The sequence below is a fragment of the Martes martes genome (genome assembly GCF_963455335.1).
Source record: "Martes martes genome assembly, chromosome: 17".
NCBI classification, from domain to species: domain Eukaryota; kingdom Metazoa; phylum Chordata; class Mammalia; order Carnivora; family Mustelidae; genus Martes; species Martes martes.
The window spans coordinates 35,748,863-35,776,001 of NC_137905.1; the positions used below are offsets into that span (position 1 = coordinate 35,748,863).

The window sequence follows — 27,139 nt, forward strand, 5'->3', positions numbered from 1 at the left end:
TGTGGAGCATTTTTTCATGTGTCTGTTGGCCATCTGGATGTCTTCTTTGCAGAAATGTCTGTTCATGTCCTCTGTCCATTTCTTGATTGGATTATTTGTTCTTTGGGTGTTGAGTTTGCTAAGTTCTTTTTAGATTTTGGACACTAGCCCTTTATCTGATATGTCGTTTGCAAATATCTTCTCCCATTCTGTCAGTTGTCTTTTGGTTTTAACTGTTTCCTTTGCTGTGCAAAATCTTTTGATCTTGATGAAGTCCCAATAGTTCGTTTTTGCCCTTGCTTCCCTTGCCTTTGGCGATGTTCCTAGGAAGAAGTTGCTGCGGTTGAGGTAGAAGAGATGAGGCAGAGTGTTGTAAGCAGACTCCCCACAGACTGGGGAAACCTCACACAGGCCTTGATCCCACAACCCTGATATAATGACCTGAGCTAAAATCAAGTGTTGGATGTTTAACAACTGAGCCACCCGGGGCCCCCACTCTTGCCTGATTTTAATAAAATATGTCTGACCTGGGGTTTCCCGTGGGATAGTTGGCTTGGTTCACCCTTTCTTCACTTAACTGAAAGGGAGACTGAGGCCTAGAGAGGGGAGCCCAGGTATCCTGCCTCCAGGCCACAGTCCTCCTAGGGCCAAAGTAGGTTTCTAAGGCCTTCATAGACATCTGGTGCCCACCAGCATCCATCACAGGTTACTTCAGCCTTCCTTGGCCGCTTATCCCCTGGAATCCTGAGAGCAGAGAGTACCATCTCACTGAATCCAGCCTCTCCCTGGTGTCCTGTCTGGGCAGAGGTAGTCAGGTATTGGGGTCTGCTGGTCTAAACACAACCTACCTTTCTATTATAATAAATGCAAGGACCCTTTTTCCGGATGAGAAACTGAGGCCAGTAAGCCATGATCATTGAGTGGCAGCAGCAGGCATCTGAACCCAGGTCAGGGGTGACTTGAAAGTCCTTGCTTTTAAGGCCGTATTTTCTCTCTGCCCCAGGATCTCCATCCATGTACAGGAGACAGATAACCCTGGGGAGATGCTTGTGACACGAGGGGACAGCCTCAGACCCATGCCCCCTGTGGAGACACGCGCAGCAGCCCATCCAGGTGAGCAGGACCCATCTGGGCCCACGCCCCAGACCCCTGCAGCCAAGTCAGAAGAACAGATCTCTAAAGGAGCCAGCAAGATTTCCCCACTGCGGAAACGGAGCAGCCATGAGGGAGTAAAGACAGAGGAGAAGCAGGGGCCTGGGGCTGAGTCCACCACGGGACCAAGCGGGGCCAGGAGGGACAAAGGAGGTGATGCTGGAGCCACAGGTTGGCAGCAGGACAAAGGCATGGGAGCAGGAACTCCTGAGCCCGGGAAGGACTGCACAGCCAGGGGTGCAGGCAGAGCTGAAGCAGGAAGGAGGACGCCCCTTGGAGCTGAAGCTGGCAGTGTGGTTCTGGGTAAGTGAACCTGTTGCTGGGTGCCCCAAGGTGAGTGAGTTTGGGGGCCTTCTCCTAGGGGGCCTTCCTGCAGCTTCCAGGGAGGTCTCGGAGAGTCTAAGACTTGGAACAGCCTACCACTGCCTGCTGGGGCCGGAGAACAAGGCCTGGAGATGCAGTGGGCTGAGTTTGGGGTGACTATAGCAGTAGGGGAGGAAGGAACCCATGTGGCTTAACCGGGGGGGATTTCTCAAAGCCACCAGCCTGCCTGAACTCTCCACCATGGGTGGCATTCTGGATTGAGCCAGAGAAGGCTCCTGCTATAAAGAATGTCTACTAACTGATGTCAACATTTGCCACCGCACCCAGTGAGTGAGTTCTCATCCTGGGGTACAGAAAGGTATGCTGGGGCTGCTGACCTGCTTTCTGTCCCAGTGATGGTGGGAGGGATCCTTGTGCTCTTGTGACCCAAGTGTCCTCAACTCCTCCAGCCCTTAGGGCCACACTCTTCTTGGTCTGAGCCCTCATCCCATGTGGCGGCAGGAAGGCTGATTTCCTGCCCTGGGATTTCGGGAAGTCCCCAAGGAAGGGCTGAGTGTTCTGCAGGTCATCCCAGGGCCCCTTGCCACTTCTGGGCTCTGCAGTTGCCCTGTCATAGTGACATCTCCAGCTGCTTCCTCTCCACCTGTATGATTCCGTCCAAGTGTGGACAAAGGCCTCCTTTCATTCCTAAAACACCACTGAAACCAGGCGGAGACTCTAAAGTCCTTTCTGGGGCTTGGGGTGGTGATAAAGCCAACATAAACTTAGGGTTCTCTGTGTACCAAGCCACGTGCCTTTGTGCCGGTGTTTCCCCTCGTGGGCTGGTGGAGGGGGGATAAATGGAAACACAGGGGAGATCAAGGAACACGCTCAGGGCCACGGAGACAGTGCTGCCCTGTCTGGCTCCAGAACCTGTGTGCAAACCTTGTGGCTCTACGGCCCCTTAGAACAGAAGGCCCGTAGTGCGCAGCAAAGGAAACTTCAAGCCAAATTCTAGATTTGGAATCTCTGTGACACACACTCAGCATCCAGGCTCTCTCAGCCTTTCTAGGTCCCAGGAAAACAGCAGCAGCAGGAGCAACAGCCCATACTTGTTAACTTTGTGATCCGGGGCTTAGGGCTTGGTTTTGCAGATAGAAAAAGGAAGGAGGCAAATTCTCTCGAGGCAAATTCAAGCTTCTACTTTGGGGAGCAAAAAGCTGCTCTTATTAAGATGAACTAAGAGAAAATAGCCATGTTTTCACGGCAGTGGGTATATAGTTTCAGAGGCAGGAGAGTTGTTGGTGGAACACTCTGAGTGAACCATGACAAGCCCAGAGAAACCCAGTGCAAGCTGCTGACTGCCTGCCATGGAGTCGCCCAATCCTTAATATGCAAACCAGCTCACGTCATTGCGTTGGTGTTCTGTTTTAGTCCTTTACTCTATTTCAGGCAACATTTCTAGGTTCATACTACCTCTGAAGTGCAAGATTTTTCCCAAAAACTTAGACTGTTTTTATTTTTCCAAATGCTGGTGTACTCGGTTTCCCCTCCAGGCCCACTGTCCACTTCCAGCCTGTTGGGTCCACGGTCCAAGGAACGAGACTGATACAAAGCGAAGGTCAAGCAAAGCTTTATTTCGCGCCAAGCATCGAGAATCAAACTGACCACCTCTTACAAAGAGGCGACCCTTCCCTACCTCACAGACTAGCTTTTATAGAGCAAAGACCATGTGGTTGAGCGTGGCTACACACAGGTGGCCAATGAGATTACAATTTACCCTAGCCTATCACCTTGGTCAGAATTGGCACCCAGAAGGCGGGGCCCTCTCTCCCTGGTAGCTAGGGAGACAGTATGCGTGCTCCACTGATTGGGTGTCTCCACCTGGCCTGACCTGCCCTTGTATCTGGGCTTTGCAAGTAAGTTCCTCTGGGAGGGGCAGGGTCAATCTAAGTTTACTGCATAGGGTCAATCTAAGTTCACTGCATAAACAACAAAATGGCTCCCTCTGGCTAAGAAGACCCTTACATTCCCCCCTTTTCTTTGGAGATTAGTCAAATCTTTGACTTCTCAGCCAGTTCTATGTTCTCCTGTTGTAAGGGGTTATATTGAGCATGTAAGACTAACATTTACAAATGACATTAGGGCGTTTATAATGCAGGGGCCACAAAGTAACGTTAGTGCATGGTCGGCTGATGAGTTAGCCATTCACCACTTTGTATAACCTTTCCCATTTTTCCTAATTCCGTTCATCTAATTTCCCACCTATACTTTACATAAACAGGTAACATAGGAGCAACAATACACAAACAGGTAACAATAGGAGCAACAATAAACTCATAGTCTTTTGAGTCTTAGCTTTAGTCCACGGTCAGCGGGGTCCATCGGCTGTGGCTTCCATCTCTGGGGGGCATCCTCATCCTCGGCTCTTTTGACTTACACAGCCCACCTCCCCCGAAGCTGACCTGCTGTGGGCTACCTCGAGGGCTGTTCACCCTGTGAGGAGATCGGAGGGCGTGGGCGGAGGGAGGGAGGGAGCGTGTTTGCGTCTCCAGCTGCCTCCCTGTCACACCACCCTGGCGGGGTTCTGCAGCCTGTGCCTTCAAATATAGTTCCATCATTAAATTCTGCTTGATCACCCTGTTAAGGGTGCCTTCCGTTTCCTGCTGGCTGCACTGATCCACCCTGGATCCCCTCTCAATGTCAGTGAACAGACTGGGTAGAACTTCTCCACCTTGCAAAGAGCACCACTGTAGGTGATGGGAGATTTGGGTTTGACTCCCGTCTGTCACTGACTCACTGTGTGCCATGGGGCTAGTCACCTCACCTCTCTGAAATTCAGCTAGCTCCTCTGCCATACGGGTGACTCCAATGAGGTGATCCTTGAAAAGGGCGAGGGGCTTTCACTTGACCCAAGCGGGTGGCTGAGTGGGGTAGGCTGCACTTAGAGGCTCACTCCTATTGTCTCCCAAACAGATGACAGCCCAGCCCCACCAGCCCCCTTTGAACACCGGGTGGTGAGTGTCAAGGAGACCTCGACCTCGGCAGGTTACACAGTGTGTCAGCATGATGTCTTGGGAGGGTAGGTGGGCTTCTGCCTTGATGAGGGGCAGGAGCAGGAGGGGTGGGGGCAGAGACACTTGGACACCTGAGCTGGCATGCTGCTGGATGCTTCTCAGGAGGGGGTTGGTCGAGAGCCAAGGCCTGGGGTGGGATAGAGTGCAGAGCATGCTAGTGACTGGCTAGCCTACAGAGAGTGGGTGAGTGCAGGGGAGCCCACATGGTATAAGGGCTTGGGTGGGAGCCATATGCTGGAGGTGGTAGGGCGGTCTGTGTGGTGTGGAGTGAGGGCAGTAGTTCCCTGGGGTATGGCATAGACCACTTACAATAAGGTGAAGAAGATTTTCTCTAGGTTTGAGGATAACCCATATGGTGTAGGGGTGATGATTATAGTGCCTCCAGGTGCAGGGTAATCCCCATGGTGTTTATGAACAAAGGGAAGGACCAGAAAGCTAGGGGTACAGGATGGCTCACCTTGGGCTCTCAGCCTGCTTTACCATCATGTCTCTGCAGGGGCCGGTTTGGCCAGGTCCACAGGTGCACAGAGAAGTCCACAGGGCTCTCGCTGGCAGCCAAGATCATCAAAGTGAAGAGTGCCAAGGACCGGGTGAGGCATCTGCCCTGGGCCAGCCAGTACCTTGGGCCACGTTCAGGCCTCCTATACTTCCTTCTTGGCTCCCTGGCCCCATGCTTCCCCAGGCCCCTGAATGCTGATCAGGAACCCTGTCAACCTCCCTGTCTCTTTTCCATGATTCCCACACTCTGCTCAGCACATCACCTCATACCCTGGGCAGCAGGGTCCCTCTGGACTTCCAAGATTCCTTCTTGGGTTTCAGGTTTCCTATCTGTGGAAAGGGGGATTGAAGTAAAGTCCCTTCTGTTCTAAGAACTGGTTTGGGTCATGAGTTGGAGACCTGATGTGAGAGCAGAAAAGGAGGAGGTGGGCATGCATGTGTCCTGGGAGGCACAGCTGGCTCATCTTTCTGACCCATTTCTTGGAAATTCCTCTCCTGTCTGACTCTGCAAGGAGGATGTGAAGAATGAGGTCAACATCATGAACCAGCTCAGCCATGTGAACTTGATCCAGCTCTATGATGCCTTTGAGAGCAAGAACAGCTGTACACTTGTCATGGAGTAGTGAGTATCTTAGGAGGTGGAGCAGTGACTTCTCTGTGGGCCAGGACTCAGGACTGGGGCTTGGAGCCATAGTTCTAGGTAAAACTCTCCCTTTCCCCTCCCCTCCCTGGGTTATCTAGGGAATATCATCACCTCCAATATGGAGCATGGAGGACAAAGCCATTTGCTGTAAACCAGCAGTAAACCTGACTCACTTACTCAGATATATGTGAGTTTGGCCTACACAGTTTTCAGTAATTTTGATTTAGGTGTTAGCAATTGGAAATTGGGAAATTTCACATCGAAACCCAGATATCTTGTTTTTCTTAAAAATGTGAAAGATCTAGTAATGCTAGACCTGTGTTTCCAGCTAGAAATGGTGTGCTAGAGCTCCTAATGGCTGACCTTTGTAGACAGGGCAACCAGTGTCTCATTTGCCACAGTCCTCACCATTCCCAACTACCCCTGAAGCTGAGGCCAGGGGCTCAGAGGCCATTTATTTTTGTGCTTGTGTTGCTATTTTCCTTCTGGTAAGGTTTGTCATGTCATGTCTCTACCATGAATGAAAAAACAAAGATAGACTAAGGGGCTGTATTTTATGAAAACGTTTGATTCAGATCTGATCTTTTTTGCTCATTTTGGGTTCTTGCCATGTAAGTACTAATTGGCTCCTATAGGCAAATAAGTTTATTACCTTGACCTAGAGTATCCAGAGTAAGCCTGGATTATCAACACTGAAGGCAATTCCCAGTCTTCCTTTTGGCCCATCAATTCCTTTTTACCTCCTGCCCTCCGAGTTAGGAATAGGCCTAGAACAAAGATATCCATGAAATCCAAGATGGCAGTGGCCTCAGGCTTATCTGGGTTGGCCTCTTTTGACTCTTGGTGATAAGAGTTGACAAGTCCTCTGAGAGCCTGCCTTAGGCCAGTGCTTGTCTCTCTCTGTCCTGGCAGTGTGGATGGGGGTGAACTCTTTGACCGGATCACAGAGGAGAAGTACCAGCTGACCGAACTGGATGTGATCTTGTTCACCAAGCAGATCTGCGAGGGGGTGCATTACCTCCATCAACACTACATCCTGCACCTGGACCTCAAGGTCAGGCTCCACCTGGGCTTGGGGTGGGAGTGGGGGGACAGGGTTCCTGCTCTTCTGTGGCAGAACAGCAAAAAACAATCTTGAGAAAGAAGAGCAAAGTTGAAGGATGCACATTTTCCAATTTCAAAATTTACAGCTAAGCTACAGCAACAAGAACAATGGGTTATGTGTATGAGGATGAATAAATAGCTCAATGGCATACAGCTGAGAGTCCAGAACCAAAACTTTATATTTGTGGCCAATTGATTTTTTTTGAAAGATTTTATTTATTTATTTGACAGACAGAGATCACAAGTAGGCAGAGAAGCAGGCAGAGAGAGAGGAGGAAGCAGGCTCCCTGCTGAGCAGAGAGCCCAATGCGGGCCTCAATCCCAAGACCCTGGGATCATGACCTGGGCCGAAGGCAGAGACTTTAACCCACTGAGCCACCCAGGCGCCCCTGTGGCCAATTGATTTTTTGATAACTGTGCCATGACAATTCAATGAGGAAAGGGTAATCTTTTCAATGGACACCATGCTTGTACCCACATGCAAAATAATACACTCACACTATACACAAAAAATGGATTGTGACTTAAATGTAAGACCTAAAATTATAAAATCATTAGAAGAAAACATAGGAATAAATCTTTGTGACCTTGTATTATTAGGCAGTGATTTCTTAGAAATGACTCAAAAGCAAAAGCTAGAAAAGAAAAATGGATAAATTAGACTTTATCAAAATTAAAAACCTTTGTGCTTCAAGGGATATCATCATGAAAGTGAAATGACAGCCCACAGAATGGGAGAAATATTTCCAAACAATATCTCTGATAAGGGACTTGTATCTATAATATGTAAAGAAATCTTACAGTTCAGTAATTGAAAGACAAATTTTAGAATGAGCAAAGGATTTAAATAGACATTTGTCCAATAAAGATATATAACTGGACAATAAGTACATGAAAAAATTCACAACATCGTTAGTCATTAGAGAAATACAAATCAAAACTACAGTGAGATACTGTTTCACACCCATTAGACTAGGCTAAAATAAAAAATAAAACTGACAGACAATAAGAAGTGTTGGCTATGATGTGGAGAATTGGAACTCTCATACTTTTTTTTTTTTTTAAAGATTTTATTTACTTATTTGAGAGAGAGAGAGAGTGAGAGAGAAAGAGCATGAGAGGTGAGAGGTCAGAGGGCGAAGCAGACTCCCTGCCAAGGAGGGAGCCCAATGTGGGACTTGATTCCGGGACTCCAGGATCATGACCTGAGCTGAAGGCAGTTTTTTTTTTTTTTTTTTTTTTTTTTTTTTAAAGATTTTATTTATGTATTTAACAGAGAGAGAGATCACAAATAGGCAGGGAGGCAGGCAGAGAGAGGAGGAAGCAGACTCTCCGCGGAGCAGAGAGCCCGATGTGGGGCTCGATCCCAGGACCCTGGGATCATGACCTGAGCCGAAGGCAGAGGCTTTAACCCACTGAGCCACCCAGGCGCCCCATGAAGGCAGTTTTTTAACCAACTGAGCCACTCAGGCACCCTAGAACTCTCAGACATTGTTGATGAGATTGTAAAATTGTGCATCCACTTTAGAAAACAGTTTGGCAGTTCCTAAAATGTTAAATGCAGAGTTACCACATGACCTGGTAATTTTACCTCCAGGTATGTGCTCAAGAATATCGAAAACATAAGTCGACACCAAAACTTGTACATAAATGTTCTTAGCAGCATTATGCATAATAGCCCCAAAGTGAAAACAACCTGAATATTCTCTAACAGATCAACAGATAAACAAATATGGTATATCTATACAATGGAATATTGTTCAGCTCTGAAAAGGAATAAGGGAGGTACTGATACATACTACAATATGGATGAACCTGAAGGACACTGTGCTAAATGAGAGAAGCCAGGTGCAAAAAGTTCGGCATTTGTATGATTCCTTTATATGAAATGTCCAGAACAGGCAAATCCAAAGAGACAGAAAATAGGTTAGTAGTTATAAGATTTAGGGGTGGGAGAGAATGGAGAGTGACTACAGATGGGTATGAGTTGTGTTCTTTCGGAAGAGATAAAAATGTTCTAAAATTAGATAGTGATAATCATTACATAACTCTCTGAATACACTAAAACCCATGGAGTCGTACACTTTAAAATGATGAATTTTATGATATCATCATTATTATTTATATTATTATTTATATTTCAATAATGCTGTTATAAAAATTAAGTTCACTTATTTCTTTTTACTTTTTTAATGTGGTTACTAGAAAATTTTGTAAATTATATATGTAGTTTACATTATAGTTCTATCAGACAGTGTTGTTCTAGACTTTATAAAGAAGACATGGAGACTTTAAATTACCATTCTCCTGCTCCTATCTGAGAACTTGCATACTCCATTGTAACATAAATAACAATAAAACCTTCTGTTGGGTGAAATCGTACCTGGCATTTGCTTTGAAAGCCATACGGTGTTTTCATCCATGTTATGTGATTTGATCCTCATACCTTCCCAGGAGGAAGGCAGGAAGTGGTTATCATTCCCATTTTATAGACAGAGACACTGAGGTTTCAGGAATGAGAAGGGACTCACCTAGGGATACAGACCTAGATAATAGACCCCTAGACCTCATGCACTAGGCCTTGGGTTTCCAGGGCTGTTCTACCATAAATCCTCCACGTGCACCCACCCCCACACCATCCAAATTTGTTTTGCACAAGCAGCAAGCATCATTCCACGCTCTCTCTGGGTCTCAGAGCTGATCTGAAGAACTTGAGAGGAGAGGCATGTCAAGACCACCGCCTCCATCCCATGGGTCATAGCTATCGCCACAAAATGGGAGATTGACGTTGAGCAGCTCTGATCTCCTTGAACAGTCTACTGAAGCTTTGGTCCCCATCCCTGAGATTCTGTGATGTAATTAGTCAGGGTTGGAGCCTAGACCTTGGGACTTTTGAGAGTTTGCCTGATCATTCTAATGGGAAGCCAGGGTTTAGAACCATGACCCCAAGCCAGCAGTCTCAAACAAGCAGCCTATGGGTCAAGCCTGCATCACAAAGGTGTTCTACTTAACTACCGCACATGGACGTATGTTTAAACTTGAGTTGTCAATATTTAAAAGCATGGAATTTTCACATAAAGATATATACTCTGGCTTCTCTTGAGCATCTGGGCCTGCATTCCTGCATGGTGACCAGTGGCTGAAGCTGCTTTACACAGGGCAGAGTCCCCCAGTTCCCTACAATCCATACCATTCCTTATTGTCTCACGCCAGTCCACTTTGTTTTTGTGATCTACATATTCCTGTAGGAACACTGTCCTGACCCATTCATTCTCTTGGAGGCTGGGAATCTGAAGCCTGTTGATGTAAGTGTGGAAGTTGCGCACCTTCTTGGCTGCTGATAGAGCTAAGCAGAACTCTCTTTCTTTCCCAGCCGGAGAACATACTGTGTGTCAGTCAAACAGGACATCAAATTAAGATCATTGACTTTGGGCTGGCCAGAAGGTAAGACAGTTATATTTTGGCACTTTGACAAAACTCCTGGGGGACTACTTGTAGCTCTTTTGGACGTGGTTACCCACAGTTCAGCCTTTCTTTCTTTTTTTTTTTTTTTTAGTGTACTAGCATTATTTTTATTTTCATTTTTAAAAATTTTATTTCTTTTCAGTGTTCCAAGATTCATTGTTTATGCACCACACCCAGTGCTCCATGCAATACATGCCCACCTTAATACCCACCACTAGCCTCTCCCATCCCCCCACCCCCCTCCCCTCCAAAACCCTCCGTTTGTTTCTCAGAGTCCACAGTCTCTCATGGTTCGTCTCCCCCTCTGATTTTCCCCAACTCATTTCTCCTCTCCTTCTCCCCATGTCCTCCGCGTTATTCCTTATACTCCACAAGTAAGTGAAACCATATGATAATTGACTCTCTCTGCTTGACTTACTTCACTCAGCATAATCTCTTCCAGTCCCGCCCATGTTGGTATAAAAGTTGGGTATTCATCCTCTCTGATTTTGAGTTTTGGAACTGACACAGAAAGCTCTGTCACTGACAGGCTGGTAGCCTTTGATTGTGCAGATAGGCCTTGTTACTACCCTGGGGGGGTGGGGGGTGACTTCATGCTTCAGACTCTGCTTCTCCTTAAAAGGCTGTGGGATTCATTGTATTTCAATCCCCCTGACTGAGCAGAGAGCGTGTGACAGGTTAAAGGAGGACCACTGCATGGGTGTGGGGGTGGGGGTGTCAGATCAGTTCTATTCATCCCCCAGACCTGGAGCTAGGATGTGCTGAGCTATGTGAGGTATCCAGAACCATCCCTGCCCTCTGGGAAGCGAGTAGTTTAAATAAGAGGATGCATATGTACCAGTGTAGGGTGGTGTCCAGCTAAGTGGTTCTGGGCCTCTCAAGACTGAGTTAAATCTTGGTAAAATGATGATAAAATGAAATGCCTGCTGACATGGGGCAGTTTTGAAGGTTAAATGGAATAATATGTCAACAGTGCAGACCCAGCCTAGGAGGGTGGCTAGGTTCTCCAGTTTGACTATGTAACTTAAAAAATATCTTAAAATCCCTTTAAATGCCTAAAGCCTAGTGAAGGATGGTTTATCCATAGGTACTTTTACGATCCTGTCCAGTCATATGTGTGACGAACACTCTGGCCCCTGGCACGCACAGCCAGGTATGCGGGTTCTTAGCAATGGCATTGGGTAGGGCTGTCCCCCAAACCTTCAAGCACCCACAGTCTACTTCCTCCAGAATTCTATTTCCACCAGGAATCACATTTCTCTGGGAATCATATATTTTCTAGGTAGGTCTCCACAGTACAGCTGAATTTTCAACTCTTCAAATTTTCTCTCACCCTGCTGGACATTTACCACAAAGAAGTTGTTTTTGTCCTTTTTTTTTTTTAATATTTTATTTATTTATTTGACAGAGAGAGAGAGAGATCACAAGTAGGCAGAGAGGCAGGCAGAGAGAGGGGGAAGCAGGCTCCCTGCTGAGCAGAGAGCCCGATGCGGGGCTTGATCCCAGGACCCTGAGATCATGACCTGAGCCAAAGGCAGAGGCTTAACCCACTTAGCCACCCAGGCACCCCTGTTTTTGTCCCTTTATAAGCCTAACAGTGTCCTCCACTCCATCCACCACAGGGGAAGGAAGCAAAGCCTTGTCCCTGCAGAGACAGAGCCATTTGCCTGAGCTCAGCCTCTGGTGTCCAGACCTGCCTCCCAGAAGTAGTAGTCAAAACCACAGTGGCATCTTCCTAGGTCCCTCCCCATTGGTGAAGTGATAACTTCGCTTCTTTTGTAGGCGCAAAAGATGCATTTTCAATGCCAACATGATGAATGAGGCCAAGGGTGATGTTGTGAGAGTAACAGCAGAGGAAAGTTCATATATTCCTACTGTACCTTTAGGATCCCTATTACACAGTGTACTGTTTTTAATGAACGATATGCCAAAGCCCCCAACCCAAACGCTTCAAAATCACACTCAATCCGTGATGTAAAAAATTACTTAATATTTTCCTAAATAATGTCTTATAAAGTTGGGATACATCTTATATGCTTGCATGTCTTATATGCTATAGCAATGTCTCTGAATCTATTTTTTAATTATCATTGTCTGCTTCCAAAGAGTCTTTTTAGACATTTCTTTCCTAAGCATCAGGCCCCCTCCTCATGAAAGTAAATGCTGTAGTTGTCCTTTGTATCTGTTTATGTATCATAGCCCTTTGGAGAGCCACAAAACATTGCCCTTCCAGGAACCAACACTCACGTAAGTGGGGCAAACTGAGAATGCACAGCCTCCCACAGTGCGTATGTGGTACCCTCCCAACTGCCAGATGTCCAATTGCCAAATGAGTATTTACAGTGACAAACTGAATTCAGAGCAAGGATTTACCAGCTGAGGCTCCTGGATTCTGGGAAGTCTTCTCTGAGCAGCTGGAAGGGAGGAATGGGCAGGGTGTTGTTATCTGCAGGCAGTAGTATGCTGGCAAATGTTTATCAGCTCTGGGGGGCTGGATGGAGATGGGGTTCGACTTGTAGCCTTTGCTAATTTCAGCTGAGTTCAACCTGCCAACACAACGTCACTGAATGCAGATTGGGAGGAGATGTGCACAACTGACTCTCCTGTACTCTTGAGAACCAGCTCCAGCACACGGGGGTGGGGGTGGGAGTGGTGGGAGTGTGTGGATGACGGGGGCTGGTAGAGGATGTACACCAGGCATGCACAGGAAGTCAGGAGCTGGGGTGGGACTGGGGGAGGCAGATACAGTGAAGATGAGGGTGTTACTAGGGAGTCCTGAATGTCCTGCTAAGAAATTGGAACATTATCCAATCAGGCACCGAGTTACCTAGTGGGGAGGTGAAAAAGGCTGTAGGACAGCCTTCCAGACATGTTAGTCAAAATCTATCCCCAAACTCTCAGGCAGTCCATCTCAAACTGTCAGATAAATTCATTAACCTGGTCAAAGGCATTGATGGCAATAATTTTGCTGATGGCCCAGAGGCGGAGGGCAAGTTCGAGATAATAAACACGAGGAACCACATTAAAGAGAAGGCCACCCACGTGAAACTGCTGGGCACGGGGAAGTGCAGGTGTCTGAAACACGTGATACTCAGGAAACCGCACTCAGCAGAGCTGGGCTGACAGAGGCACCGGCTCCAGCTGGGAGGTAAAAGGAAAGCATCGGAAACATCCTCAGCAGTCTGGCAAGCTGGCCATTGGGCAAAAGGATTATTTGGCAAGTTGGATTTTGCCAGATTGGCCTGATTCCTGCGAACCATGTCCTTCGAAGAGGAGGAATCTGTGGGGGGAATGTGCAGGTTGAGAGAGCATATTTTATACGCCAGAAGAAGCAGTGTTTGTAGAGAAGGAAGAAAAGCCAACTTCCCCCTAAAATACAAACTGGTATTTCTGGGTGGAGCTATTAGAAGATGCTGAGGTGTTCAGTGGGGGGATGGCCCCCGTCATGTAGGCGGGGGGTTGGGGGTATGGAGGGTTGGCACACACAGATCTTTAGAGGCCAAGACATCCAGCCAGAGGGACCAGCGTTATTCCGGTGGGCAGTGAGACCCATCAGTGGGTCTAAGTAGGGGCCTATGGGTCAAGGATGGGGGCAGGATGGGAAGTATCTTGTTTAAGTTTGGTCTCCAGAATGTTGGGCTCAGGGTTAGGCTTCCTGACTACCAGTCCGGTGCTCAGATTGGAATACAAACCTATTTCATCAGATCCTTTGGCAGGGCAAAGATGTGCCCACCCCAGCCTCCGTGAGGCTGCAACCTCATATGTGACCCTATGGTCACAGAGTGCCTTAGGAATTTGGAGAGGAGGTCTTGGTGGATATATTGAAACAGCTTTGGTGTTAGTTACTGCCACAGTGCTACAGTGTGTGACACTGTGTGTGACAACCCCCTCCCCCCAACTGCAGAGGCTTAAAGCTGTCATTTATTCTCATCCACTCATTTGCGAGTCATCTGGGGGCGTGATATGCTGAACCCACTCATAGCAACTCATGATAAGGAACCTTGTAAACAGTTGTTAAAACGTACCATTAATTAATGATTAAATTGTATGAACTTACAATTAAAGAACTTATATTTTCAAACGTTATCACTTCCTAATTATTTTACTGCTCCTGTGATTATTGGTGCTTGTTGAAAGACCATGGGATGGCGTGCTACGGCACGTCGCTTCCCAGCTCTGCATCCAGGGTCATCATGTTTGAAATCAGCCATTGTTAAATCAGTATTTATACCACTGAAAATGGCAAATGCTGCAAATCAGGACTTTTTTTTTCTTAATCAGATAGCTGGTTGTTAAACATTTATCCATGCACCAATGGTTGGGAATCCCTGATTCCTGATCACCGAGCTAACTCTGGCTTGGATCCAAGATGCAGGTCAGTGAGGGCAGATACGCTCTATGTGTCTCCCGTTCTCTCATCATGGTGGTGGTGGAGGAACCAGGAGGCAAGCTATTACAGTCTAGCTTGGATGGGCCCGCTATCACTCCCCCTGCATCTCACGTGGCCGAGCCAGTGTCAGTGGGGTGGGGCAAGTGAGCGACAAAGTCACATGACACAGGATGTGGCTGGAGGGGGGTGGCGAGATGAAGCAGTGAGAACAACAATGCAGCCTCTGGGAAAGTGGCTTCTAGGGGCTGAGAGCCTGGGTCTTCTCTCCTCTCTCTTTTCTTCTTCTCTCCTTTAAAGCGGGGGAGGGAGAGAGGTTTCAGATCTTTTATTGTGAAACACCAAACATGCATTTTAAAAGCGAAAGTACACTTGAAAAAGTATATTTATATCACAAAGCACTGGCCACATCATAGTTGCAAATACATTTGCTAGAAGGTGTGTATCTACACTAGTATGCAAGACAAACCAATTTTCATTTCTACACAAATATTAATATACTATCAGTAACGATAGATATTTTGTACATTTTCAAAAGAAAACAACACACTGTTTTACAACAAAACCACAATTAAGATCTTTATCAAGGCTTCTGGATCCATTTTCTTAACAAAAGATTTTTTCCCTACACAATGAATCAAATACTGTATTGTCCTCTTATTATTATTGGTCCTGAGATGCTGGAGGACACTGTGGCATTCCCTGGGGACTTGTTTGAGCAGAGTAGCTGCTTGTTGTCCAGGGGAAAGCTGTCCCTTTCAGCTCGGCTCCTTGGCCCTGAGTTAGTTGCCAGGGTTTGCTCTCTCCCTGCTTCGCGCTCAATGAGGCTACCAAGATGATCCTTGTAGCTCCTTCACTGGATGAGTGTAGGCTGTGTTGGCACAGGCCTGCGTTTATCTGGCTCTCAGTAAATTTGGAAGAGAAAGCTCTTTGACAAGTCACCTCCCTGGTTTAAGGGAAGCAGGACACATTGGCAGAATTTTCATTTTATTCTCAATTGCCTTATCTATAGGATGAGGACAGTAATCTTAGAGACTTCATGGGGCTATTATAAGAATGAGAAGAGATTATATATATGTAAAACTTTTAGCCTGGCAAATAGGATGTGCCCATTATATTTTATAAATTAACACTTTGTTTTCTTTTTTTAGGAACAATCTTAGGTTCACAGTAAAATGGAAGGGAAGGTGCAGAAATTTCCCATATACCCCTTGCCCCAGCCAAGCCCCCGCACCCCGACCAGGATAGTACAGGACAGTACATTTGTTACCAATGATGAAACTACACTGACATATTATCACTCAAAGTCCATACTTTACATTACCATTCACTCTTGGTGTTGGACATGGTATGGATTTGGACAAATGTATAATGATATGTATCCATCATTTTGGTATCATATGGAGTATTTCTAAGCCCTACAAATCCACTGTTCTCTTACCTATATATCTCTCCCTTCCTCTCCCCACCCCAACCCCTGGCAACCACTGATCTCTTTATGTCTCCATAGTTTTGCTTTTTCTGGAATGACATATAGTTAGAATCATACAGTATTATATAGCCCATTCAGACTGGCTTCTTTCACTTAGTACTGTGGGCTTGTTTCCTCTATGTCTTTTCATGGCTTGATAATTCATTTCTTTTTAGCTTTGAATACTACTTCATTGTCTGGATGTACCACAGTTTATTTATCCACTCACCTACTAAAGGACATCTTTGTTGTTGCTCATTACATTTTAGCTAGAGACTTTCAAAAAGTCCACAAATTCTAAAAACCACCTTCGGCCACCCCCTTTCCCACTCATCCATCAACTCTCTTTCTAACCTTTATTAATCTTCCTATTCGGAACCATTTTTCTCTTTTCTTTTTTAAAATATTTTATTTATTGGGGTGCCTGGGTGGCTCAGTCATTGGGCATCTGCCTTCAGCCCAGGTCATGATCCTAACATCCTAGGATCGGGCCCCGAGACAGCCTGCTTCTCCCTCTGCCCTTCCCCCTACCCCTGCTTGTGCTCTCTCTCTCATTCCACATATGCTGTCTCTTTCTCAAATAAATCAATAAAATCTTGAGGTTTTATTGATTTATTTGAGAGAGAGAGGGAGAGCATGAGCAGGAGGTAGGGGCAGAGGGAGAGGGAGAAGCAGACTCCTTGCTGAGCTGGGAGCCCATTTGAGGCTCAGTCCCAGGCCCCTGGGATCGTGACCTGAGCCAAAGGCATCTGCTTAACTGACTGAGCCACCCAGGCGCCCCAGAACCTTTTTTCTCATTCTTATTCTTTTTGTAATTATGTAAAATACACATGAAACTTATCATCTTAACTGTTTTTTTTTCCATCTTAACTGTTTTTAAATTAATTCATTAGTGTTAAGTATTACTCACTGTTGTGCAACTGATCTCTAGAATCCTTTTCATCTTGCAAAACTTAAATTCTGTACCTGTTAAACAGTAACTGGTCACTTTCCCCCTACCTCCAGCCCCTGGAAACCACCATTCTACCCACTGTCTCTGACTGTGACTAGTCTAGATGCCTTTTCAAGGTGGAACCATACAGCATTGTCTTTTTGTGACGACTTCTTTCACTTAGCATAACGTCCTGGAGGTTCACCCATATAGTAGCATGTGTCAGAATTGCCTTATATCGTAAGGCCAAAGAATATTCCACTGTATGTGTCTACCACATTTTACTTACGCAGTCATCCATCAGTAGACACTTACTTTATTTCCTCCATTTGGCTATTATGAATAATGCTGCTATGAATATGGGTGTATGAATATCTCCTCAAGTTTCTGCTTTCAATTCTTTTGGATATATATGTAGGAGTGGGATTGCTGGATCATATGGTATTTCTATTTTTATTTTTTTTTTTTAGAAACTGCCATGCTGTTTCCATAGCAACTGCACCATTTGACATTCCCACCAGCAAGGGTTCCAGTTTCTCTACATCCTAGCCAACTCTTGCTATTTTCTGGTCTTTTGTTTGTTTGCTTGTTTTATAGTAGTCATGATGTATAGTGATATCTCCTTGTGGTTTCGAGTTGTATTTTCCTGATGATTAGTGATATTGAGCATATTTGATTTTTCTAATTCTTACTGTCATCTCACCAACCAAACTGCTCACACCACAAGAGCAGGCCTCCACAGACAGCTGCTATCCAATTTGTGCTTGTTCGTGTGGCTGCATGACGAATAAGATATATTGATCTTCTCTCCTTTTCACGTTGCAATTGCCTGAAGGAAGAGTGCTGTGGTTTTCTGATTCTCCCTAGTGACTTAGGAAAGTCTGAAGTTGGGGCAGAGTTATGATGATTATGTGGTGGGATGTGAGGTCTAGACAACATGGCAGACAGGAAGGGTTGGGAATGTCTAGCTCCCACCTGGAATTAGTCCCAGCCTCCACATCTTCTAGCTGGGCTCACTCCCATGGTCCTCTGCACCTTCTCTTCCCCAGGTACAAGCCTCGGGAGAAGCTGAAGGTGAACTTCGGCACTCCAGAGTTCCTGGCCCCAGAAGTCGTCAACTATGAATTTGTGTCCTTCCCTACGGACATGTGGAGTGTGGGAGTCATTACCTACATGTTGTGAGTGCCTAGGAGCCTGTCTCCCATCGTGGAACAGCCCTTCACGATTACTCTATCTGAGGGGGGAGGGACTTAGGGTATTTATACACCAACTCTTATCAGTCATTGCTTGTGAGCTGATGCCAAGGACCTTGGTTCCCTGAAACTTCTGGGCAGATAAAGCAGCTTCCACTGGAGAGAAAGCTCTCTAGCAAGGAAATGCAGGTGCTGCAGTACAACAGAGCGCTAAGGAGAGGAGATGCACGGGACACAAGCTGCTGCATCATCTAACCTTGTCCTTCCTGCCTTGCACTGTTTTCTCTGGACTGAGGAAGCAGAGTTAGGATGAACTGAGATGAGATATGTGCACTAAGTATTCTCATCTCTGTGACCTCCCCTGGCTTTTTCCTCAGAGGCCCAATCAAGTTATGCTTTGCTCCCAGACTTATCATTACAGCGTAGTTGCTACTGTGCATCCCCCCACATTTTGTATGGGTGTACTGCATCAGGTGGGAGAAGTTTGCGGCCCAAGGCCAGCCAGTTAGAGTGTCCTGTCCCTCTGCCCTCACCCTAGAGGGGCATAATGAAGCCAGTTTTCCTTTGGCCCCCAAGGCCTGGGGTAGTCTCTAAGCTCACAGGCTGTCTCAGAGACATGCTAAGGTATTTTAAAATTAAGTCAATATGTACCTGATAAATGGACATACTGGACTGGGTCTCAGTTTATTCTTCACTTCAGGCTAAAAGGAAAATAGGTGAGCATGACTGGGGATTTATTCAAACCCTTCTCATGCCTCTAAATTTTCAGTCCTGCTGCTTGTTCCCCTAACAGAACACACTGGACTATTTCCTGTAGAGAAGAAATGGGGGAGCCTCTTGGTTCTGGTTAATGTTCTTAAGCCTTGTAAGACCTCTACACTCTTGTTGCATGTTGGCATATATGGCTTCTACACACTGATGGTCCTTTCTCTCCTCTGTAGACTCAGTGGTTTGTCCCCATTTCTAGGGGAAACAGATGCAGAGACCATGAATTTCATTGTGAACTGTAGCTGGGATTTTGACGCTGACACCTTTGAAGGGCTGTCGGAGGAGGCCAAGGACTTTGTTTCCCGTCTGCTCGTCAAAGAGAAGAGGTACCCTTCATTGCTCATCATTCTCAAGCCATTCTGACCATGACCACCCATCTGGGTGCTGTGAAGGTCAGGCTGATGCTGGGTTACCTCTGGACCAAGTCTGTCCAAGATTTCTTAGTCTGCTACTTCATTGCAGCTAAAAAAGTAGCAGGGGAAGAGATGAAGGAGATGATTAAAAAAATTAACTAGGAGCATAAAATCTAGACAGAGTTTTAGAAAGGGCCACACATATAAATTAGTCCTACTACTAAGTTATCACTTCTAATAGGTTAATGTTGAAAAAAAGTTGAGACATGCAGATGTTATTCCCCAGAATAAAGGCCAGAAAACCTTTTGTTGATAATGAAGGCCGACTTAGTTTTCAGCAGCCCTATCCAAGTCATGGGTGGAACCATGGAGTTTCCTGATAATCAGACATTAAGAAATAATTGCAAACAACCCAGGGTGAGGTCCAAGAATCTGAGCTCTGAGACAGCCCATAGTTCCCTGGCCTTTACTATTTTATTCTTTCCGATTGTGAAAAGTTATGAGACTAAAAATATTTTTAATTCAGATGAACAAAACTGACATTTTTCTCTGGAAGGAGAGACAAGCTTCTTTCAAGGCTCATGTTCTTAAGAGTGACTTCTTAAGAGCAATTGCAGGCCCAGCTGGCCTTTCTACTCCCTGCCTTGATTCCCCAGCTCCCTCTGAAAGAGGGGATTAATCACTGGGCTACTTTCCCTCTATAGAGGGCAGGGGGCATTTTGCCGATGACTTTCTCGTACTTCTAAGGAGGGGAATTTTAGGCATGAGGAGTTCCTTTTTAGTACGTGGCATAAATCTGCCCAAATGATTAATCTGTTCCACTGACTCAGGCTTCTTAGCCAGCCAAACTATCTTCTGGACAACCAGAAAAGGCAACCCTAACTAAAAGTTTCAACTTCTCTTTGATTTCACAGCTGCAGAATGAGTGCCACACAGTGCCTGAAACATGAGTGGTTGAATAATTTGCCTGCCAAAGCTTCAAAATCCAAAGTTCGTCTCAAATCCCAGTTATTACTGCAGAAATACATGGCTCAGAGAAAATGGAAGGTATCTGTTTTTTCTTAGGAAAGGCAGAATGTGTCTTTAATGTGTCCTTTGAAAGAAGTGTAGCTAAGTTTTTACTTACATTTTCATTCTAAATAGATTTAGGAGAAAAAAAGTGCCTTATGTCAAAACCTGTTTTCCTAATTAAAAATGCCACCTACCCAAACCATCTGGCATAAAAGTGGCATTAAGTTCATACTTAGGTGGACACTTGTAATGACAGAATGAAGTTTGAGCATATGTTCCCAAAGACAATAGTAGTGAAGTGCTTGGAACTTACTGCCTGCAGCTTGAGATCTGATTCCTGCATGTTTCAGGAAGAAGGGCTGGGGAAACCCTATTAGGTTTTAAAAGCTTCATAATTTTGTTTACAAACCGAACTCTTTGGTTCTATGAACACAAAATCTGTCTCAAAAACATTTGTCCTCCAGGAAAGTGGCTTTCCTGCATCTTGATATCAACTCAGATCCTCACTAAAGAACAAAAACAAAAGCCTTTACCTAGAAAGCCAGCCAGTATACAAATATACATATACATACATAATGCTATGAAATAAAAATACCCCAACATTGGTTAAACAGAGTGTGATGCACTCAGATATTTTCTATTCTGTGGTATTTGTTTTCATTCAAAAAAGTGCGGGTCATAACCCACCAATTTGACTTCATGACCCAGTGGTGGATTGTGAATCACAACTTGAAAAACAGTATTCCAATGGACTCCATTTTTCACGTGAAAAGGGCAGGATAACCTATTTTCTCACTTCATACTTGCTCCAGAATGCCCCATGTGGCTTCTGCTAGAAGTTTGCCATAAATTTGTTTTCTCCACTAAGTTCTCAGTTTTGAACAAGTCCAAGTAGCTAAACTTGTTTAAGTCCTTCTATTGTTCTTAAAGCAATTGGTCTAAAAATATTTTTTTTCCTTTTCTCTCCTTAACATCAAGAAACATTTCTACGTGGTGACAGCTGCCAACAGGCTAAGGAAATTTCCAACTTGTCCCTAATTCTCAACAGTGCTGCTCCCATGGGCCCAGAAATTATTGAGACTGGTGAAGTGATGACTCAAGATTTTTAATAATTCAGTCTTGTACTAATATTGATTCCTCTTATTTCATGAAGAAAGGTTATGGCTGTTGCCTTCCTTCTAGATGAAAAGTGGCTGTAAGGAAAGTGACCTACAAACTTTTTTTTCTGCCTTATAAGATCATACTATGTTGAAATGCTGTGTTTACTTTTCAAGTATAACTACTTTGGGTGATAAGCGTAGGCATGCTTTAGGTAGGTAGGAAAGCTTCTACTTTGTATATGTCAAATTTAAAGTCTAAACTTACTCTGATTAAAGAACTAAATAGACTATTACATGGGGCATGTTATTCAGTGTTATTCCCTCCAGTACAAAGAATTCTTAGAATTTTGATCTGCTCGAGAGTGAGCTGACATTTTACTGTACTACCCTGCTCTTGTGGAAAGCAATGTGGATTTAGGGCAATGATCCTCAAACTTGTTTTAACTTGTGCTCTCTTTTGAGAATCAAACCATTTATCTTTTAATATTCTTTGAAACTTCAAAATATACCACCTATCCTGGCTAAATCAGAACCATGATTATTTTGAATGTGCTTTTTAAATCTATACACACCTCCACCCTCTCCTAATTAGCCCTGTCCTGGCATTGGTAGTCTCACTCCTGAACTCCCTTCTTCAGTTATGAGCTTAGGGTCTAGTAAATCTGGAACTGACATGCAATATGTAAAAGAGGGATAAGAGTGTAATGATGTTCAGCTTTCTGAGAGAAACACAAATGGTACATCATGAGACAATAAACTGCTCTGCTACAGCTTTATTAAGGATATACCACTTTCAGGGGTGCCTGGGTGGCTCAGTGGGTTAAGCCTCTGCCTTCAGCCTCTGCCTTCAACTCAGGTCATGATCTCAGGGTTCTGGGATCAAGCTCCCCCATTGCATGGGGCTCTCTGCTCAGCAGGAGCCTGCTCCACCCCGCCCCCCAGCCTACTTGTGATCTCTGTCAAATAAATAAAATCCTAAAAAAAAAAAAAAAAAAGATATGCCACTTTCAGTGTTGTCATTTAACTTATAAAATTAGTAACAACAAGTACTTTATTATTTGAAAGTAACAAATGCTTTTAATTTCCTTGCTTCTAACCTGATTTTTGTGCTATCCTCATGAACTTCTCAGGTCAGCAGTTTTAGTTACCTTGTTTTTTTGTTTTTTTTTTCACTTTTAGTTTTTAATTAGCCATGCAGCAGTTTCACAGCCTTTCAGGATTTTTTTGTTCAAATAAAGACCCTGCTTTTTTTGGTGAGGACGTGGGTGTGGGGAGGGAGGCAGAAGGAGGCGAGGGGAGTCCTGCTGCTGCAGTTCTCAAGTTGTAACTTTTCTCCAGAAGGCTAACTCTTGTCGAGAACTAAGATTTTTCAGTACCAGTGTATCCAGGCCTGCTCCAAGCTGGTCAGCTAGTGGATGAACATCAGAACAGAGAGCTGCTGAAAATCTCCCTTTCATGGGAGAGTACCCTGATTTAAGATAATACCTTATTTTAAAACAAGCTACTTCTCTGAAAAGGTTTTATGAAGGCAGCCTCCAGAAGGAGGCAGAGTTACCTTATAATTCTGTCAGGTACTGTGATTTTTACATCCCTTGGGACTTCGGACTCTTGGGAATGCTGTGAATCTTCTCCCCAGAAAAACGTAGTTAGCTACCTTGCTTGATCTAGAGCAGCACTGACAGAAATATTATATGAACCATATACATAATTTTTAAAATTTCTAATAACTCCTCTAAAAAAACTGGTAAAATTAATAATTTAACACAGTAAGATAAAAAACACTTCAGTTTATAATCAACATAGAAACTATTAATGAGATACATAGAAACTATTAATGAGATATGTTATATTTTTCTTCATAAAAATCTCCAAAATCTGGTATGTATTTTACACTTAAAATACATTTCAATTCAGATATGAGGTTTTCATCAGACATGCTTAGTTTGTATTTAGATTTCATAAAATTTACTGTGGAAAAATATACTCAGATACTCAAGTTGTTTGAAACACCTCAAAGGTTTTTTAATAATGAGGTTATCCATTTTCACATTAAACTTAAATAAAAATAGGAATTCAGTCATAGAGTTGCATTAGCCATAAATTAGCCACGTGTGGTTAGTTGCTTCTACATTGGACAGGGCAGATATAAAGAGAATCCTTTACCTATCAGATTTTACTTTATTTTTTCCCCCGTATGCTGTTATTTTTTACCTAGAATCCCCTCAGGAGGGCTTTGTTTAGGTCAAGCCCACACAAGTAAGAAGTAATGTGATTTTAGCCTCTCTTATCTGAAATTCAAGGGAACTTTCAAAACTCTAAATTTTTCGGATATTTTCAGTTCTCTATTTTGCTGGTACTTTTAGATTGCAACTGTGCTGGTATCAACTATTTCTAATGGATTTTCCATTTGAATAGTCATTGGAAACTGCTGGGCATAGAAACTAAAAGATAGGACCCACTTTTTTCACCTGTTAGACTGGTGTGCTTGTGGGGGTGGGGTGGAGAAATGGAATTCTTCCACTTTCATTGGGTATGTGTCCAAATAAAAGTCATACCCACACTTTCACCCAGCAATTTTATTTCTAGAAATTTATCCCTCAGCAATACTTGAACAAGTGGACAGAGATTTATGCAAAATATTTACTGTACACTGTTGCTAATGGCTGAATGAAAACAACCTCATATGCTTATCAGTATGAATTTAGTTAAATAAATTTTGCCACATCCATTTAGGGAAATTCTTTGTAGCTATTAAACATAGATCTGGATGTACTGACTGCCACCTTTTATTACAGGAAAATTATAGAACATATATATAAGTATCATCTCATTTGTGGACATATGCTTATACATGCATTAAAATTTTCCAGGATATGCAAGAAACTTAGCAGTGGGGTGTGAAGTATGGGTGATGGGGAGAAGGGGCAATTCCACTTTTCACTTTATAACTTTCTGAATAATTTGAAAAAAAAATTTTTTTTTTTTTACAATGAGAGTGTATTGCTTTTATTTATTGCAATGCAGCGTCAAATGTGGACCTTGCTCTGACCTTGATTTGAGCAAACAACACAAGGATATTTTAGAGGCATCCAGGAAAATAAAATGCTAAATTGCATATTCAATAATACACAGAATTTCAGGGGCGCCTGGGTGGCACCATCAGTTAAGTGTCCAACTCTTGGTTTCATATCAGGTCATGATCTCAGGGTCCTGGGATTGACACTCACAGAGTCTGCTTGAGATTTTCTCTGCCTCTCCCTCTCCTGCTCATATTTCTCTCTCTCTAAAATAAATAAACCTTGAAAAAATAATCGTGGAAATTCTATTAATTTTGAAAGTTATGATAATGGCAATGCAGTAATAATGTAGGTTAAATGACTAGGAAAAATGGATACAGTTACGCAAATGTGGCAAAATCTTTGTTAACTATTGGGTCTGAATGATCAATACAGGGTTTCATTATATTTTCATTTGAAAATTTTCATGATAAAGTTTCTTAGGGGCACCTGGGTGGCTCAGTGGGTTAAAGCCTCTGCCTTCGGCTCAGGTCATGATCCCAGGGTCCTGGGATCGAACCCCGCATCAGGCTCTCCGCTCAGCAGCAAGCCTGCTTCTCCCTCTCTCTCTGCTTGCCTCTCTGCCTACTTGTGATCTCTGTCTGTCAAATAAATAAATAAAATCTTTCAAAAAAAAAAAGTTTTTTAAATCAGTTAAATGAATACCATGAGGCAGTGTTAAAGAAGTGAGCTTCCACAAAGTCTTTACACAGTAGCACTAAAATGTACTCACTAGGTAGTAAGCATATATCACTGGAAAATTGTTGTTTTAAAAGAATTGCTTCAAGGCAAAGCTCACTCCCCCACCCCAATTAACTTAAGAAATAACCACATAAGAAATAACTATGTTCCAGATAATCAAAATAATTACCATCACCTGCTTTTAAGGCATAAAGAAGGAAAAAGTCACAAACATAACATTTACTCTCATGGAATCAACAGTGAAAAGGCAATCTAAGAAGTGGGAGAAAATATTTGCAAACAATGTATCTGCTAAGAGGTTATTATCTAGACTATATAAAGAATTCCTACATTCTCAACAACAAAAAAATAAACAACCTGATTCAAAAACGGGCAAAAGACTTAGGTAGGCACTTTTCTATAGATGATAAACAAATGGCCAGCAGCACATGAAAAAATGCTCATTAATCATTACAGAAATGCAAATAAGACCACAGTGAGATACCACCTCACGTCCATTAGAATTAAAAAAACAGAAAATAAAAAGTGTTCAGAAAATAAGTGTTGGCAAAGACGCAGAGAAATTGAACTCTTGTGTACTGTTGGTGGGAATATAAGATAGTGTAACCACTATGGTAAACAATATGATAGTTCCTCAAAAACTTAAAAATAGCATTAGCACATGATCCAGCAATCCCACTTCTGAGTATACATCCATCCAGAATTGAAAGCAGGGTCTCAAAGAGATATCGTACATCCATGTTCATAGCAGTATTATTCAGAATAGCCAAAAAGTGGAAGCAAACCAAGTGTCTATTTACTGGTGAATGAATAAAATATGGTCTATCTATACAATGGACTACTACTCAGCCTTAAAAAGGAAGGAAATTCTGACACATGCTATAGGAATGAACCTCAAGGAATAATGCTAAGTGAAATAAGCCACTCACAAAAAGACAAATACGTATGATTCCATTCATATGAGGTACCAAGTTAGAATAGACAAATTCAGACATAAACAGTATGGTGATTGCCAAGGGCTTAGGGGAGGGAGGTAGAGTTGTTTAATGGCTGCAGTCAGCTATGCAAGATGAAAGAGCTCCAGAGACTGGTTGTATAAGAATATGAATGTACTTAACACTACTGAACTGTACACTTAAAAATGGTAAGATAGTAGGGACACCTGGGTGGTTCAGTCATTAAGCAGCTGCCTTCAGCTCAGGTCATGATCCCGGGGTCCTGGGATCGAGTCTTGCATCAGGCTCCTTGCTCGGTGGGAAGCGTGCTTCTCTCGCTCCCTCTGCCTGCCACTCTGCCTGCTTGTGCCCCACCCCCTCTGTCAAATAAATAAAATCTTTAAAAAAAAAAATGGTAACATGGTAAATTTTGTTAAGTGCCTTTTACAGTAACAAAAGAAAAAGTGAATGTGCCTAATTTTACTTGGTAATGAATAGACTGCTTTTGACCCAAAGCTAGAAATCTAAATACTGGCACCAAATAAAAAAATTATACACTTTCTTAAAATAAAATGAGGAAAAGGGGCTCTTGGGTGGCTCAGTTGGTTAAGCACCTGACTCTTGATTTGGGCTCAGGTCATGATCTCGGAGTTGTGGGATTGAACCCTGTGCCATGCAGGGCTCCGCAGAGTCTGCCTGCCCCTCTCCTTCACTCCCCCGGCCATCCCCTCAACCCCTAATCCCCACTGCTTGCACTCTTTCTCAAATAAATAAAATCTTAATAAATAAATGAAGAAAAAACTCATTTATCTGTTTCAGATCAAAGTAACAAAAAGACCTACTGTTTAGTGAACACTTTCCAAGTGCCACTTACTTTAGAAATATTACCTTTAATCCTTACAAGATAGAAAGTATCTCTGCTTTATAAATGAGGAAACTGAGGCTCTTTAAGGTTTTGAAATTTCCCTAGGATGGAAGCCAAAGAGTCAGAATTTAAATGCACTGTAATTG

General features: G+C 43.8%; 1 protein-coding gene across 2 annotated transcripts in view; it reads left to right on the plus strand.

Annotated features, from left to right (window-relative positions):
• The window catches only part of MYLK3 (myosin light chain kinase 3), a 45,969-nt gene extending 23,556 nt beyond the window's left edge, over nucleotides 1–22,413 (plus strand). For both annotated transcript variants that reach the window (XM_080829500.1, XM_080829499.1), the window contains exons 4-13: nucleotides 983–1,434; nucleotides 4,411–4,516; nucleotides 5,008–5,101; nucleotides 5,522–5,631; nucleotides 6,565–6,706; nucleotides 10,130–10,200; nucleotides 18,060–18,188; nucleotides 19,145–19,297; nucleotides 20,239–20,371; nucleotides 21,314–22,413. In XM_080829500.1, the coding sequence (XP_080685626.1) occupies nucleotides 983–1,434; nucleotides 4,411–4,516; nucleotides 5,008–5,101; nucleotides 5,522–5,631; nucleotides 6,565–6,706; nucleotides 10,130–10,200; nucleotides 18,060–18,188; nucleotides 19,145–19,297; nucleotides 20,239–20,371; nucleotides 21,314–21,373 (1,450 nt within the window). In that variant the 3' untranslated portion in view covers nucleotides 21,374–22,413. The remainder of the gene's footprint in view (nucleotides 1–982; nucleotides 1,435–4,410; nucleotides 4,517–5,007; nucleotides 5,102–5,521; nucleotides 5,632–6,564; nucleotides 6,707–10,129; nucleotides 10,201–18,059; nucleotides 18,189–19,144; nucleotides 19,298–20,238; nucleotides 20,372–21,313) is intronic.
• Nucleotides 22,414–27,139: the final 4,726 nt, after the last annotated feature.